This window comes from Gobius niger (genome assembly GCF_951799975.1).
Source record: "Gobius niger genome assembly, chromosome: 19".
NCBI lineage: Eukaryota > Metazoa > Chordata > Actinopteri > Gobiiformes > Gobiidae > Gobius > Gobius niger.
Window position 1 is genome coordinate 19,617,076 of NC_136870.1, and position 17,899 is coordinate 19,634,974.

General features: G+C 46.2%; 1 protein-coding gene across 1 annotated transcript; it reads right to left on the bottom strand.

Moving 5' to 3' along the window:
* Nucleotides 1-1,147: 1,147 nt before the first annotated feature.
* LOC306978360 (sulfotransferase 2B1-like) lies at nt 1,148-6,079 on the bottom strand (the record flags this gene model as incomplete). The annotated part of the gene is made up of 6 exons (XM_079576883.1): nt 1,148-1,278; nt 1,344-1,524; nt 2,244-2,338; nt 3,321-3,447; nt 3,506-3,711; nt 5,941-6,079. The coding sequence occupies 6 exons, from the start codon at nt 6,077-6,079 to the stop codon at nt 1,148-1,150; spliced, it is 879 nt and encodes a 292-aa protein (XP_079433009.1).
* Between the last annotated feature and the right edge of the window lie 11,820 nt (nt 6,080-17,899).

The window sequence follows — 17,899 nt, forward strand, 5'->3', positions numbered from 1 at the left end:
TCTAACCCACAGCCTGAATAAAGCTGCCTAAGGAGGAACACTGCTGTGGGAAGTACGGTCCACTGAGCGCTATCCTCTTCTTCTGACTGCAGACTTTGTTTTATAATGATACAATATTTAATTTATCTGTAGTCTGTTCATCACTATTCACATGGTGTCTCCTGTCCCCCCCCCTCGGGAGTGCCCGTCTAGATCGAACGGAGGAACCTGGGTGAACGGAGGAACCTTGCATTCTGGAATCTGAGGACTGGACGGTCTGTGATCTTGGCCCGTCTGCTGAGGGATCCTTCGGCCTGGGTCTCTATAGCCTGTCCGTCCATGGGAATGGATCTCTCCTTCTGTGGTTCTCCCCAAGGTTTCTCCTTTCTCCTGCCTGGTTTTTGAGTTTTTCCTTGCCGTGCTGGAGAGTCTAAGGACAGGGGACACCCACGCCGCTCGTCGCTACCTCCTATTGGACATTATATTTGCCATTATATTTACCTGAACTTTTAATTGTCATATTTATTGGTCTGTTTTATTGCCTTAATGTTTGGTGCAGCCCTGTGAGGCGACTTCTGTTGTGATATTGGGCTATACAAAACCATTAAACTTGAAACTTGAAACTTGAGTGATCTTGCTAATTGCCTCTCAATTCCACCTGTTGTCTGTTTAATTTCCACAACACCAAGTGAAATTGATTCACAATAAGCGTGGCTTCCCAACTGGACAGTCTGATATCCCAGAAATTTGACTGACTTGGAGTTACATTGTGTTTTTTGAGTGTGCCCTAAGTTTTTGTGAGCAGTGTATTTCTATGCACCGAACCTGTGTGACGGAAAGGTAAGTGCTGTAATGTTTCTGTTGCACAGTGTTGAAACCTCAAAGATCCGTGTGCTGGAGAAGACCATAGGCAAGACGCTGTTACATGGAAGATTTTTCATTTTATTTGTGTTTTTGGTCACGATCAGCAGAGGAATGAATATTTTGGGCAGTTTCAATTTCTCATTGACAGCCAGACACAGTTTATTTTGCGCGTGTGCATGATGTCATGTCTCTGGCAATGCAAAAGACAGAAAGAAGGCAACATAGCGTGGGACAGCATCATTCAGCCGGATAAAGAGATTTTTCAACTTTTAAAAAAACTTCACTCTATGCATCGCTGTTTGTTTCAGCACTTCCTTTGTGTACTTTTGTGAAAATACAATTCATGACCGACGCCCTTCATTTCCTCTTCGTATACGGCGTCGAAGTGCTCTGCCTCGGCCACGGTCAAGAAGTTCTTCCAGTCTCCGACGACTCCTGTGACAAACGAATGCAGAAAAGTACTGTAGTAGTTGTAGGAGTGGCAACAGTCGGAGTAGTACCTTTCCTCATGAACGTGCCCTTGCTCTGGTCCAGGACATTTGGAGGAGCGGTGGTGTAGTTGCACATGTTGTTCTTCTTCATGTTGTCGAACACGCAACTGTCTGCGATCTGCTCTATCAGCTCCTGCTCCAGGGGTTTGTCCAGAAACTTGGAGATTCTCCCCACCGCCCCCCTCAGGTCCTGGAAAACACTATGTCACTATCTTGCACTTTATTCGTTTGAAAATGTAATATTGATCTAAACAAAATATAAATGCAGTACTTTGATTGATTTTCACACAATCTCTCCGTAAGCCCCTCCCACCTCTCCTCCTCTTCGCTGTGCAGCTGTTTCAGTAAAAAGTCTGTGCAGCTTGTGTGGCAGTAGTGAAGCTTTGGCGACTGTTTTTACTTTGTGATTAAGCTTAGCAAGAGATGGAGAGGAAAACATTTCCTGGATACTTAGGATCTCAGGATGAACTTTTTGGAAGCTGCTTCTGCAAAGCTACAAACAGCCACTGGAGAAGATTCAAAGATTACACAAAGATACGCGAGTGGGTCAAAACACAGCTCATTGTAACATGTTAAAAGCTCTAAAGTCGGTTTTACATAACTCCTCCTGTGGCACTGAATGTATCCAAATAAACCAATTGTAAGTTAGTTAAAGCCAAACCTTTTGATTGTGAAACAAATGTAGTCATTTAAAAGCCACGTCAGCTTCACATGTACAAAAACTTTTAACACAATGTTGCTCACGGATTTGTTAATTTTTTTTCCACCCCAGTGCTCCTCACTTCACTCCACACACCAATCTGCCTTTTTCTTCTCACCTGCACTAAGGGCATGTTACTACAGAGATCGACCCGCAGCTACAGCCTCTGTCTCCCCCAAAATGTCTCTCACTTGCTCTCAGTTACTCACCTCAATCATTTCTTCATAGCAGATGTACATAACCCTGTGAGTGTCTGCAGCACTGAGCCAGCTCTTAACATGATCGAACCATGAGCCGTAGATCACTGAAAAACACACTATGTCACTAAACATCCAACATACAGAACCTTAACGTCCACTAGTGATGGGCTAGATGACACGTATCAAGCACAGAAAACAACACCTCAGCCGAGCTTTGTCATAAGTGCATCATTGTAAGAAAAGTCACATGACCAACACTTTCACTATCATTCTGTATCATATAGTATCGTACAATGTGCAGCAGCGAGCCGCAGGGGGCGCCAGAGAGCAACATCTGGCTGATTTTGGCATTTGGGATTTATGCACTTGGTGTCGATCCCGTGGGTGCTTTTAGGCTCGAGCAGCCGCCCAAATCTTTGGGCACCAGGCGACCCTGCCCTGATGATAAAAGGATTCAATATATAACATGTGCAGAGCCGTCTCTTTCCACGTCCAAGCCAGTCGATAAAAGAAATTGACGTGCAGCACCAGCTCGAAAGGTATAGGAGGCCTATAATTTTGTGTTAGTATATTATTTAGTTAACTTGCTGCTCGCTTCTGTAGAGCGCCTGATTGGTAGATAGAAGGCTGTGTGTTTGAGTCAAATGGTAATTAATTACTTTTTTGGTGATTCAGTCGATTGACTGGACACCCACCAGCAAAACTTAAAGGCTCTGCTATACTGTCACAAGCAGAAGTAACTCGGTAAGTGACTTCATTTTGAGATGGTTGTATCACTGATATGTCTCAGGCATTTGTTTCTATTCTCATGATCCGGAGCAGTTTTCCTCTTACTAAATCATCACTCTCAGCTGTTAACAGCTCACTCCTGACTTAGGTGCACATTTCTGAACAAGAATCAAAGCACAGTCAGTGTTTTTCAGACTCGCTGCTGTAATACTTTTTCACCACCAGAGGGCGCCTATACAATGTCGCCTACCAACACAGTGGATACAGTGTGATACAATTATGAAAGTGTGTGACACCCTTTGAGGGGTCATCTGCCCATCACTAGCATCTATCTACAGCACAAAAGCATTTGCACACTTTTCCCTTCCAGAAACTTGTGCAGAAAGTCTCTCTTGGAGCTCGGGGTGACCAGGATGCGGACCATGAAGTGGAAGTAGTAGTTGGACGTGCAGACATCTTTGGGGTTCCTCATCACATAGATAACCTAGAAAGTAGCTTCCTTTAATTGTTCGTCATTTTTGAGCCCACGTGCGGCGCTTTACCTTGGGTTTGACCTGGTTGAAGGACTGGGGCATCATGCGGTGGGAGAAGTGCGTTGTCAGCAGGCGTGGGGAGGGCCTGAGCTCCAGACGTATGCGGTGATTTGTCTCTAGCCAGGGCACTCTCTCCCAGTTTGGGCTGGCCTCTACACTCTCTGGGTCTCCTCCGCTCATGATGAGGCAGACCAGCTCCTGCATCCAAGTGGTTCCTGAGGACAGTCAATGTTTGGGAAAATGTTTGCGTAAACTCTCAGGGCTTCATTTACTAAGTCAGGTGCTAAATTATGACTAGTACTATTTTGTGGGCGTGTTGCATCTGATTTACCATCAGAAACTGGGTATTCTTATTCTCATATGTTCATATCGTCGCATCTTGACTATTGTAACTCGCTCTATTGTGGGCTGGACAAATCCTCACTCAACCGCCTACAAGTCCAGAATGCTGCTTCACACTTACTGACAGGGACAAGGCGGCGGGAACATATCACCCCTGTGCTGGCCTCCCTCCATTGGCTGCCTGTCAGCTATAGAATTGACTTTAAGATCTCGATGCTTGTGTTTAAATGTCTTCATGGATCTGCTCCTGTGTATCTCTCTGAGCTTTTGTCTGTTTATGCCCCAGTTAGACCAGTAAGGTCTGTGAACCAGCTGTCTTTGAATGTGCCCAGATCCCGCTAAAGACGCGAGGAGATCGAGCGTTTAGTGTGGCTGCTCCCAAACTCTGGAACAGTCTCCCCCTAAACGTCAGAGCTGCTCCAACCGTAGAAACCTTTAAGACTGCCCTTAAAACACATCTGTTTGCGTTCAATTCAAGCTGAGCTGCATTATGACTTTATTGTGTGTGCTTCTCTTGTTGTTTTGTACTGTAATTTTATGTATATTGAGTACCTGTATGTGAAGCACTTTGGGGACGTAGTGTTGTAAACGTGCTATACAAATAAAGCTGACATTGACATTGACATTCTTAGTGCTGCAAATGTATTATGCAAATGAGTTTACTGCATGAGCACAGGCTGCACTAAACTGCTGTTATTCCTGACTTAGCACCTTTTAAAGAACATTTAGGCTACAAAGTTGTGATGGACATTTGACAGATGTCCACAATCAATAATTATTAGGCTACTTTAATAATAATTTTAAAAAAGCCTAATGATAATCGTAATAAAAACCACAACAACAACATAGTAACTATTATTATAGCAAATCCATCCATCTTCTTCCACTTGTCCATTGCCGGGTCACATTGCACCAGCCCCTTATGGCTCATCCTGCAGGTGGTGGGTCCACACAAGGACGGCCTCATGATTCTAACTGGGCCTGTTGGTCTCTCACAAGGAGCCTCTGAACCGCTCTTTGTCTGACCCGTCAACTCGGACCTGTTTGCCACGTGAATGTGATAAAAGTAGGCCTGCAGCTGATTTTAAAACTGACACATGTAAAATAAAACATTTTGATAAAAAGCATGTTTTGATAAAAGTTTTTATTAATCCAGGTTTATCAAGTCACATTGTTTTTCATCAGTTCAATTCACTTCTTTATCAAATCACAGCTGTGTATATATTATATTTATAAGAGGTCTGAGCCTAAACTGAATGTGCATCAGCGTCCGCTATGATAAGAAGAGTCTGAATAGTGCTGTCAGTGAGGAAGGAGGTAGACTGTAAAATTAAGAATGAACTTTTGGCCAACTTCTTCCTGTAACTATAAGGAAATGGTGGTTGGCTCCGGACGTTCCTGGCTCTTCTGGACTTTACATTGAAACGTTGGCCTTTCTTTAAGTCATTATTGAGGACAAGCTTGTCATTCTGACCTCCACGCAGCATCCTATTTTCCTTTTGTGATTTTAACTTTTTTTCACCCTATTCTATATAGTGGAGCTGGCTCCAAAAATCCCTTCAAATTGCTGACACGGCTGAGCTTTTTTGGCCCGCAATGAGCGCTATGGGGCACCCTCTGTCCATCACTACTTAACGCTCAGTTTTCATTGGCTTGGTTACATTTTAACAGTGTTTGTTTACCTTTAGATCGATTCATCCACTCATTTTCTAACACCAAAAGCGCCACTAGAGTCCAAAGGGGCATTTGCCCAGCTCAAACATGACACTGCAGGACAGGGGCTTGTGTGATGTCACTGAAGTCATGATCTAAGAAAGCCCCTGACTTTAAGAAGCAGAAAACATTCTAAAATAAAAGTGAATGGAATGGTTTTTAACATCTCTGTTGGTGATTCTGTTAATGTCTCCATAGTGCTCCATTGACTTAAAACATTTACTGAAATGTAACTAAAATATGTTTCCTGTACATTTAAAGTACATCTATTAAACTGAGTGGTGCAACTGAGATATGAAGATTTATTAAGATTATTCCTAATCTGAGATTGAACCTTTTTGGTGCAAGGCCTGCTTTTGTGATCATTGTAAAGTAAAGAAAAACCCTACCAGATTTGGGATAGGAAGCGATGAGGACATCGTCAGGTCGGAAAGACAGATCCTCGTACTGCTGCAGGGCCTCAGCAGGACTGACCTTATGAGGCACATAGACGCCTTTGTACAGACTGTAGAGCTCTGCTTCTGTCATCTCTGCACTCTGTGTGTCTGACTTTGGCTGTACACACCAGGTTTTCATTGTTTCAGGTTAAGTTTGTAATCATTAACACAAATTTGGTTGCCTAAACCACACCCACTTTTCTGCACGAAAGAAGGTTGGTCTGGGAGACTCTAATTGGTCGTGATCCGAATTAGAATTTAACCAGTCACAGTGTGATAAAACAAAATCACAATTTGAAACTTTACCATTTGTCCCAGCACTTACAGTATTAGAAAGAGAATTAAGCAGAATTCATGTTTAGGAAAGTTGCTTTAAATGTATCTGGAATTAGGGGCGATTTTAGAGGTTCAACTTTAGGGGTGCTTAGCACCTGAGGGTTCGGGGAAGGGGGTTCTTGCTCAGAAACCGAACAAATGTAATTTCCTGTAATTTGATGCATCTTAGAGGAACTAATTACATTGCAACTGATGGAGAATTATAGAGTTAATTCAGCCATGGCACATTCCTTTCGAATCTTATCATATTGTACTGTCAAAGGGGAACATTCAGGCGCCGACCTTCTACATGACTTGTGGCCTAGTCAACGTGGCACATTGTCCGAGAGGTAGACTGTTAGTGCCTACGTGTAACCGAGGCTATATAGCTCTCTTCATGTGGAAGTATCCCCAGACTCTGAATGATCAATGCTCCGAACATTGTGTTGACTGTTCAAATGTCTCCAGGCCTGTAATACGGTAATAAACTTCTACCATGTAAGACATCCAGACCGTGTCCCGTCTCTCCATCCACATCTCCTCCGGACTCCTTTAGTATTTCCCTAACAGAAACAACCATCCATCCATTTTCTTCCACTTTTTCCGTTTCCAGGTGATGGAGGCAGCTTTTGGAGTTGCCCAAATCACATTGCACCAGCCCCTTATGGCTCCTCCTGCAGGTGGTGGGTCCACAGAAGGACGGCCTCTTGGTTCTAACCGGGCCTGTTGGTCTCTCATAACCACTCTATGTCTGACCCGTCAACTAGAACCTGTTTGCCATGGGAGACCCTATCAGGGGCACGAAGCCCCCGATAACAGAGCTCCCTGCATCATTCGGGCGCTCAAACCCCTACAAATACAAATACAAATACAAATACAAATATCATCAACTGAGCCTGTCTGACGGAAAGGTCAATGATGTAATGTTTCTGTTGCACAGTGTTGAAAACCTCAAAGATTCGTATGCTGGTGAAGACCATAGTGAAGATGCTGTTGACATGTAAGATTTTTCATTTTTATTTGTGTTTTTGGTCACTGTCAGAGAATTTTTGGGAAGTTTCAATTTCTCATTGACAGTCAGACACTCTCTTTAGTTTATTTTGCGCGTGTGCATGATGTCAAGAGATGGAGAGGAAAACATTTCCTGGATACTTAGGATCTCAGGATGAACTTTTTGGAAGCTGCTTCTGCAAAGCTACAAACAGCCACTGGAGAAGATTTAAAGATTACACAAAGATACGCGAGTGGGTCAAAACACAGCTCCAGGTCTGTTTCAGATGAGGGAACATTGTAACATGTTAAAAGCTCTAAAGTCGGTTTTACATAACTCCTCCTGTGGCACTGAATGTATCCAAATAAACCAATTGTAAGTTAGTTAAAGCCAAACCTTTTGATTGTGAAACAAATGTAGTCATTTAAAAGCCACGTCAGCTTCACATGTACAAAAACTTTTAACACAATGTTGCTCACGGATTTGTTAATTTTTTTTCCACCCCAGTGCTCCTCACTTCACTCCACACACCAATCTGCCTTTTTCTTCTCACCTGCACTAAGGGCAGCCTCTGTCTCCCCCAAAATGTCTCTCACTTGCTCTCAGTTACTCACCTCAATCATTTCTTCATAGCAGATGTACATAACCCTGTGAGTGTCTGCAGCACTGAGCCAGCTCTTAACATGATCGAACCATGAGCCGTAGATCACTGAAAAACACACTATGTCACTAAACATCCAACATACAGGACCTTAACGTCCACTAGTGATGGGCTAGATGACACGAATCAAGCAGAGAAAACAACACCTCAGCCGAGCTGTGTCATAAGTGCATCATTGTAAGAAAAGTCATGTGACCAACACTTTCACTATCATTCTGTATCATATACAATGTGCAGCAGCGAGCCGCAGGGGGCGCCAGAGAGCAACATCTGGCTGATTTTGGCATTTGCTGGTTGAAGGACTGGGGCATCATGTGGTGGGGGAAGTGCGTTGCCAGCAGGCGAGGGGAGGCCCTGAGCTCCAGAGGGGTGAGCTGCACTGTCTCCAGCCAGGGCACTCTCTCCCAGTTTGGGCTGGCCTCTACACTCTCTGGGTCTCCTCCACTCATGATGAGGCAGACCAGCTCCTGCATCCAAGTGGTTCCTGAGGACAGTCAATCACTGTGTTTGGGAAAACGTTTGCGTAACATCTCAGGGCTGCATTTACTAAGTCAGGTACTACATTATGACTAGTATTATTTTGTGGCCGTGTTGCACCTGATTTACCATCAGAAACTACGTATTATTAGTGCAGATGTGATATGCAAATAAGTTTACTGCGCAGGCTGCACTAAACTGCTGTTATTCCTGACTGAGCGCCTTTGAGGGAATATTTACAAAGTTATGATGGATAAATGACAGATGTCAGACCATCAATAATTATCACTTTTATTTAAAGAAAAATAGACAATAATAATTGTAATGAAAACATGACTTTAAGAAGAGTTGTTATTATAGCAAATCCATCCATCTTCTTCCACTTGTCCATTGCCGGGTCACATTGCACCAGCCCCTTATGGCTCCTCCTGCAGGTTGAGGGTCCACGGAAGGACGGCCTCATGATTCTTGCCGGGCCTGTTGGTCTCTCACAAGGAGCTTCTGAACCGCTTCTGTCTGACCCATCAACTCGGACCTGTTTGCCACGTGAATGTGATAAAAGTAGGCCTGCAGCTGATTTTAAAGCTGACACATGTAAATGATGATTAAAAAACACATTTTGCTAAATGTTTTATTAATCCACAACAGGTTTATCAAGTCACATTGTTTTTTATCAGTTCAATTCACTTCTTTATCAAATCACAGCTGTGTATATATTATATTTATAAGAGGTCTGAGCCTAAACTGAATGTGCATCAGCGTCCGCTATGATAAGAAGTGTCTGAATAGTGCTGTCATTGAGGAAGGAGGTAGACTGTAAAATTAAGAATGAACTTGTAGCCAACTTCTTCCTGTAACTATAAGGAAATGTCACTGAAGTCACAATCTAAGAAAGCCCCTGACTTTAAGAAGCAGAAAACATTCTAAAATAAAAGTGAATGGAATGGTTTTTAACATCCCTGTTTCCAGGTGGTTTTGTGGTGATTCTGTTAATGTCTCCATAGTGCTCCATTGACTTAAAACATTTACTGAAATGTAACTATAATATGTTTCCTGTACATTTAAAGTACATCTATTAAACTGAGTGGTGCAACTGAGATGTTAAGATTTATTTAAGATTATTCATAATAAGAGATTGAACCTTGTTGGTGCAAGGCCTGCTTTCTATGATCATTGTAAAGTAAAGAAAAACCCTACCAGATTTGGGATAGGTTGCGATGAGGACATCGTCAGGTCGGAAAGACAGATCCTCACACTGCTGCAGGGCCTCGGCAGGACTGACCATATGACGCCTTTGTACAGACTGTAGAGCTCTGCTTCTGTCATCTCTGCACTCTGTGTGTCTGACTTTGGCTGTACACACCAGGTTTTTATTGTTAGTTTGTAATCATTACACACAATTTTGGTAGCCTAAACCACACCCACTTCTTTTTTCCACGAAAGAACAACCTTCTTTCGTGGTCTGGCCATACACAGTAAACAAGTGTGTGATTGCCTCCGTGCTCTTGTGAGTTTATGTTCAGTTCATATTTTGTGAATTGGACTACAGCTGTCGTCATGTCACCATCACCTGCAGGTGGCAGGTTCACCTGCAGGTGGGGTGGACCCATAAAAAGAAAACAAGATGACAGAGGCCACCAGCGAAAAAAAAACAAACTTTCACTCACCCGTCTGAAGTAACCTTTGCGTGATGATCATGATAAATCCATGTTCGTCGCTCAGTTATTTTCAATGTAGAGTTTGTCAAATCCGCATTCCTTCTGTCTTAAAACACGCTCTGAAGGCAGGGAGTTGGCTCAGGAAACAGCAGCGCTGTGCATGCTTACAGTCAGGGCATCATCAGTCGCACTGGGAAAGTTAGCCTGGAAAAGTTCACTGGTTTCACGCAGAAAAACGATCTTCTGTCATAGTAATCCATGTTTCTCCCAGCAGCGTTAGCAACAGCAGGCCTCCGTGAGACACACACGCACAATGACACACCTCCACGGCGTGCGCTATTTCTCCGACAAAACAAGATTTTGTCAACCAAAAAAACGGATCGACAATAGGCGTATGTATAAACCTGTCTTTTGCGTGGCATTTGTTTGCTAAAGCATGTGCACCAAAGCAGCAGTGCCTCCTCCTCCGCGGTGTTTACCCAGTATGTAAATAGACACAAAGTCACGCCACCACTGCGCGCTCCAGCACTCTCCCAAAACAAGCCAGTTTCTCGCGACCCGGCACATATCAACAAGCGAGCGTTCGTCACCGAACGTATATATGTATTTCTATGCACCGAACCTGTGTGACGGAAAGGTAAGTGCTGTAATGTTTCTGTTGCACAGTGTTGAAACCTCAAAGATCCGTGTGCTGGAGAAGACCATAGGCAAGACGCTGTTACATGGAAGATTTTTCATTTTTATTTGTGTTTTTGGTCACGATCAGCAGAGGAATGAATATTTTGGGCGGTTTCAATTTCTCATTGACAGCCAGACACAGTTTATTTTGAGCGTGTGCATGATGTCATGTCTCTGGCAATGCAAAAGACAGAAAGAAGGCTACATAGTGTGGGACAGCATCATTCAACCGGATAAAGAGATTTTGCAACTTTAAAAAAAACTTCACTCTATGTGTAACCAGGTGGTTAAATATTGTTTTACTGCGAGTTTCAAAGTTCCTATCTGCCAGTGAACGCACCGCCACTCTCCGCCCGTGCTACTGATTGCGCGATTACAAAAAGGTGCGCGCGTGAGTTGGTTAGTGTCGGGGCTGGTATGCTGGCGTGTGGGCGCCTTTTTCGTGAGTACCTTTCCACCTTGTGTTATTTTAAAGCTATTTGTTTGTGCACTGGTATAATTTGAACTGTTTGGCTAGGGTTTATTTTGTGGAGTTTGCTGGGCTGATGCTGCTCCTCAGAGGTGCCCTGAGCCCCCTGTTTGTGTTCCTCCTGTCTGCCTAAGGTATGTGTCCGTCTTACAGCCTAGGTTTGGCCAATTGGCAGTGAACTGACGTTTTTCTATGTATTTCAGTCATGTCCACGCTGCTCAATTTAAGCTCCGAATTTGCCAAACAAACGAATTTTACCAAGAAATAATCCTGTAACTCAAAGCACTTAAAGCACTACAGCACCTTAGTGGGTTTATGGGGGATTTGTTTGAGTTTGTTTCCTATTAACGTTTTTGTTTGAGTTGATTTATTAACATTTAGTTTGTTTTTTGTGAATATTTTCTATTGCTTTACATTCCCCATTTACTTTAGCTATGTTTTAAGTGTTTGTTTTTTTGGGTTATTCGAGGGTTATGTTTTAAACAACTTTAATAAAATTGAACTACAAATGTAAAATAAAAGATTTATATTTTGACTACCTCTGCTTTGGTTCCTTTGTTACCAGACTTACCTCGGGCATTGGGTTGGTTTAAATGGGGAACCCCTAGCCTAGCCCCGTGGTTACAAATTGGCGTTTGTTCGGCAGGATCTGGTGAACCAAGCAGAGTGTAGTTCTAATTTTTAGAAGAGCTGTTTTGGTGCTTGTAGTGTGCATTATAGCAATTTAGAAGTTCTGGTAAAACTTTATAAAATTCGGAGCTTAATTGAGCAGCAGCTGGCGCGCCGTGGGACGGGGTCCGAGAACTTCGGCTACCGACGTCCATTCTACCAACCATGGCGGAAGAACTACAGCAGCTCCGGGACCGGATCCGCGAGTTGGAGACCGAGCGGGACCAACTACAACAGGAGCGGGATGTCGCCCAGGCAGGGCCTAGTCAAAGAGGAGCAGAAAACACGGGAGCTACGGACCGGATCATCTACCTACCACGGGAAAGAAAGTGCCCCATGTTCCGAGGAAATCACGGTATCGGGATTGATGAGTGGGTTGAGGAGATTCGTGCAAGCATGCGTGTCAGGCATGTTGGACTGGCTGATCAGCCTGGGTTTATTTTTGATCATTTGGAGGGTGAAGCGCGGGATGAGATCAAGTACAGAACTGTTGGAGAACGTGAGAACCCTGAGACTGTTTTCAAAATTCTAAAAGAGCTATACGGGTGTCAGAAGCCTTATATCTTGTTGCAAGAAGACTTTTTTTCTAGAAGACAGTTAGAGGGGGAAACTTTACAAGAATTTTCACATGCACTGTTTTGTCTAATGGAAAAAGTGGTTGCCAATGCTCCCCATAGAATGACCAATTCACCCACATTGTTGCGCGATCAGTTTGTTGAAAATGTCAATAACCCTAGTTTACGGCGAGAGCTCAAGCGCTTAGTCCGGGAAAATCCAAACTATACGCTACTTGATGTCCGGTCAGAGGCCATTAAGTGGGAACGTGAAGGGGGTGTTGTTGATAGTAGGGCAAATTTCCATTCGGTGCCATCCTTGTGTGCGACTCAAAGCGCTTTGATGCCACCACAGGGCCCCTCTACTGCCGATACTGTTGCGCAACTGGCCGCGCTTACTGCTTTTGTTCAGAAGCAACAGGAACAACTTGCAGAGATTACTCAGGCCCTTTCTGCTTTAAAATCGCCTCCACCGACTTCTTTGGGTCCCAATAGTGTTATTTGTCATCGCTGTCAGCAGTCAGGCCATATAGCTCGATACTGTAATGCCCCTTTTCGTTCCAGGCCCCCTCCTGTTAATTCCTCTCCGGCTGCAGCCCCCACTAGCCTTCAGCAGACGGAAAACTAGCACCCCCTACTGTCAGGAGCCAGACATTAGGAGGGGGTGGGTTAGGCTCATCAGTCCCAGTGGTAGATGTAGAAGTGGAGCATTTAATAGCCCCTTGTCCCCAGGTTACAGTCAAATTGGCTGGGGTTCCTGTTCAGTGTATCCTAGATACTGGGTCAATGGTTTCAACCATTTCAGAGTCCTTCTTCAGGCAACATTTTCAGGCTAAATTAAAGTCATGTAATTGGCTTGAGTTGAGGGCTGCTAATGGGTTAGCTATCCCCTACCTGGGTTATCTTGAGCCTGATGTAGAAGTGGGTGGAAGAGTGGTCTCTAGAAGAGGAATATTGGTTGTAAAAGACCCCCCAGGACAGGATGGCGCTACTTCTGTGCCAGGTATTATTGGCATGAATGTCATAAAAGCGTATTACCAGCAGCTTCATCACCAGTACGGCCCTGATTTGTTTGACCTTACCCTTGGGTTAGGAGTCCCCACCTCTTGGTTTCCCGCTCTTCAGTTGTGCCAACAGGTCACTGTGCAGGATGGCTCAATTCGAAGTGGTTTAGCGAAGGTTCGGGGTCGGAGGCCTATCGCTATCCCTGCCGGAACTACAAAATTTGTTGCCGCCACTTGCTCTGCAGTAGATGGGTCTACAGTTGCTACCCTTGCGGAACCCCTGGGATATGGGTTTAGTCTGCCACCCGGGCTGTTGGTGTCGCCCACCCTAGTTAGTGTTGTTAGAGGGACTGTTTATGTACCGGTGACTAATGTTGGAACGTCCACTGTAACTTTAAAGTCTCGCTGTCCCTTGGCCCTGGTGTCCCCTGTTGAGGTAGTTAGTCTACCGTCGGGATTGCATGAAGTTCCCGGTGAGCGCGAATCTACTATTGCTACAGTTCGGTCTCACACCGCGAAAGAGGGTTCGGTGCGGGAGAAAATATTGGGGCTTGATCTTTCCATGTTAACGGAGGCTGAGCAGCCAAAGGTCAGGGCACTGCTACTTAAATATGTGTCAGTATTTTCCGCGTTCGAAGGCGACCTAGGTTGTTCTGGGCTTATTTCTCACGAAATCCCTCTTTTGGATAATGTTCCTGTGTGTCAGCGCTATAGACGTATTCCTCCATCAGAGTATGAGTCGGTTAAGGCCCATATAAACCAACTGTTAGACGCTCAAGTAATCCGAGAGAGCAGTAGCCCCTACGCCTCCCCCATTGTCATCGTACGCAAAAAGGATGGCAGCTTGCGCCTCTGTGTGGACTATCGGCAACTAAATAAGAAAACCAGAAAAGATGCATTTCCACTGCCCCGAATTGAGTCCCTGGACTCGTTGTCTGGAGCCCGGTGGTTTACCACCATGGACTTGGCCTGTGGCTACAATCAGGTACCAGTTGCAGAAGGCGACAAACAAAAGACTGCTTTCTGCACCCCCTTTGGGTTATTCGAATTCAACCGAATGCCCTTTGGGTTATGTAATGCGCCGGGGACTTTCCAGAGGCTCATGGAGCGAATGTTTGGCGCCCAGCACGGCCAGTCACTTTTACTTTATTTGGATGACATTGTTGTTTTCTCCTCCACTGTTGATGAACACTTAATGCGTCTGGAGGTTGTGCTGAACCGTCTGCAGCAGGAGGGACTCAAGGTGAAATTGGAGAAATGTGAGTTTTTCAAACAGGAGGTGCAATACTTGGGACATCGCATTTCGGAAGAGGGAGTGTCCACTGATCCTGGGAAGGTTTCTGCCGTGTCCAACTGGCCCCGTCCTGAAACTGTCTCTGAGCTGCGGTCCTTCCTTGGCTTTTCCAGCTACTACCGAAGGTTCGTGGAGGGGTTTTCCAAGCTGGCCTCCCCCCTTCACCGGCTGGTCGCGGAGCTGTCTGGTCCCAACAACCGTAGAGGAAGAAGAACTCGCTTGCATGACGCCTGGTCGGAGGAATGTGAGGGGAGCTTCCAAGAGCTGAAGTCCCGCCTTGTGAGTGCGCCCACCTTAGCTTTTGCTGACTTCTCTCTGCCATTTATTGTTGAAGTAGATGCGAGCCACTGTGGACTGGGAGCGGTACTATCGCAGGAGCAAGGAGGGAAAGTGAGACCTGTTGCCTACGGGAGTCGCAGCCTGCACCCTGCAGAGAAAAACTATAGCTCCATGAAGCTGGAGATGTCGGCCATGAAGTGGGCCCTGGCCGACAAATTCAAGGACTACCTGTGGGGCCACAGCTGTGTCGTATGGACGGACAACAATCCGCTGAGCCACCTGGACACTGCCAAGCTTGGAGCCACGGAGCAGCGCTGGGTTGCGGAGCTGTCTGCATTTGACTACAGCGTGAGGTATCGGCCAGGACGGATCAACCAGAATGCGGACGCCCTCTCCAGGCAACATACTCTTGCGGGTGGTGATGGGGTCGAGTTGGAGTCCTACCTACCTGGCACCCGGGTTCCGGAATCCATTGCAGAAAATGTCTGCCAGCGTCCACAGTGGGAGGCCACTCAGTCTGCCATTACCGCTCTTCCGTCCCGCAGTCCAGCCGACCTGAGAAGACTCCAGAGGTCGGACCCGTCCATCAGTGCTTTCCTGCCCTTCTGGAGCCAACAGAGGGTACCGAGTCGTGCCGAGCAAGAGAAGCTAGGTCCTGGAACGAGGGGTTTGGTGAAGCAGTGGGACCGTGTTGTGCAGAAGGAGGGGCTGCTGTACCGTCGTCTGCTGAGACCCGATGGAGGGGAGGAAGTTTTCCAGTTGCTGTTGCCGGAGTGCCTGCGGCCAGAGGTGTTGCAGGAGCTGCACCAGAACCATGGCCACCAGGGGATCCAGCGGACTACGGAGGTGGTGCGGCAGCGTTGTTACTGGTCAGGAATGGACCGTGACATCAAGGACTGGTGCCAGAACTGTGAGCGCTGTGCGGTTGCCAAGGACACCCAACCAAAGGTCCATGCTCCCCTTGGCCACCTGCTTGCGTCCAAACCCAATCAGGTGCTCGCAATCGACTTCACACTGCTTGAACCAGCCCGTGATGGAAGGGAGCTGGTGCTGATCATGACTGACGTATTCTCCAAGTTTACACAGGCTGTACCCACCCGTGACCAGAAGGCAGAAACGGTGGCAAAAATGTTGATCCGAGAATGGTTCTACCGGTTTGGCGTCCCGGCACGAATACATTCGGACCAAGGAAGAAACTTCGAGAGTGCATTGGTCCAGCAGCTGTGTGCATTGTATGGGATCCAGAAGAGCCGCACAACCCCTTACCATCCGCAGGGTAACGGCCAGTGTGAACGGTTTAATCGGACCCTGCACAACCTGCTCCGCACCCTTCCCCCGGAAGAGAAGTCCGATTGGCCTAATCACCTCCCACAACTGGTGTTCAACTATAATGCCACCTCCCATCAGACCACTGGTGAGTCGCCTCACCTATTGATGTTCGGACAAGACCCCCACCTACCTGTGGATTTCCTCCTTGGCAACCTGCCCGAGCCTGAAGCCGGAAGAGTGTGTGATTGGGTGGTGGAGCATCGGAGGCGCTTGCAAGTGGCTATGGATGTTGCACGGAGTCGGATGGAGTGTGCAGCGAAGCAAAGGAAGGAGAGGCATGATGACCGAGCTTTGTGTGCGTCACTGGTGGAAGGCCAAAGAGTGTACCTCCGGGGTGTGGGCCCGGGACGCAGAAAAATCCAAGATGCCTGGGGTTCTACCATCTACCAGGTCGTGAAGGCTCCTACCCCGGGAGGTGTGGTCTACTCCATTGCCCCAGTGGACGGGCTCGACCAAGTAAGGCAAGTGCACCGTACCGCCTTGAAGCCTGCGCTCCCCCCACCAGACACTGACCAGGAGGTCTGGCCACAAGGACTACCTTCAGAGGAGGAGGCGGCCAGTGATGATGAGGTTGAGTTGGGGGCTTGGCTGAGGGTTAGAGAAAGGGTCAGTGCTCCATCCACACCAGTTGAGATGCTCACACACGAACTGCCTCAAATTCCACCTCCATCGGTTCCCGTCGTGCCTCACAACTCTGGGTCTGCACCAAGGAGGTCAACACGGACGACCGCCGGACAGCATACCAATCCGCATCGCCTCCCTGCTCCGGTCCGGGGCGAGGAAAATGGGGCTGCTGCCTCTCGGACCCAAGGTGCTAGCAGCCTAACCACTGCAATATTTCGCCCATGGTCATAGGTCATTTTCTAATCGTTGGGCCACCGATTCATTTGGGGGGGGTAAATGTAACCAGGTGGTTAAATATTGTTTTACTGCGAGTTTCAAAGTTCCTATCTGCCAGTGAACGCACCGCCACTCTCCGCCCGTGCTACTGATTGCGCGATTACAAAAAGGTGCGCGCGTGAGTTGGTTAGTGTCGGGGCTGGTATGCTGGCGTGTGGGCGCCTTTTTCGTGAGTACCTTTCCACCTTGTGTTATTTTAAAGCTATTTGTTTGTGCACTGGTATAATTTGAACTGTTTGGCTAGGGTTTATTTTGTGGAGTTTGCTGGGCTGATGCTGCTCCTCAGAGGTGCCCTGAGCCCCCTGTTTGTGTTCCTCCTGTCTGCCTAAGGTATGTGTCCGTCTTACAGCCTAGGTTTGGCCAATTGGCAGTGAACTGACGTTTTTCTATGTATTTCAGTCATGTCCACGCTGCTCAATTTAAGCTCCGAATTTGCCAAACAAACGAATTTTACCAAGAAATAATCCTGTAACTCAAAGCACTTAAAGCACTACAGCACCTTAGTGGGTTTATGGGGGATTTGTTTGAGTTTGTTTCCTATTAACGTTTTTGTTTGAGTTGATTTATTAACATTTAGTTTGTTTTTTGTGAATATTTTCTATTGCTTTACATTCCCCATTTACTTTAGCTATG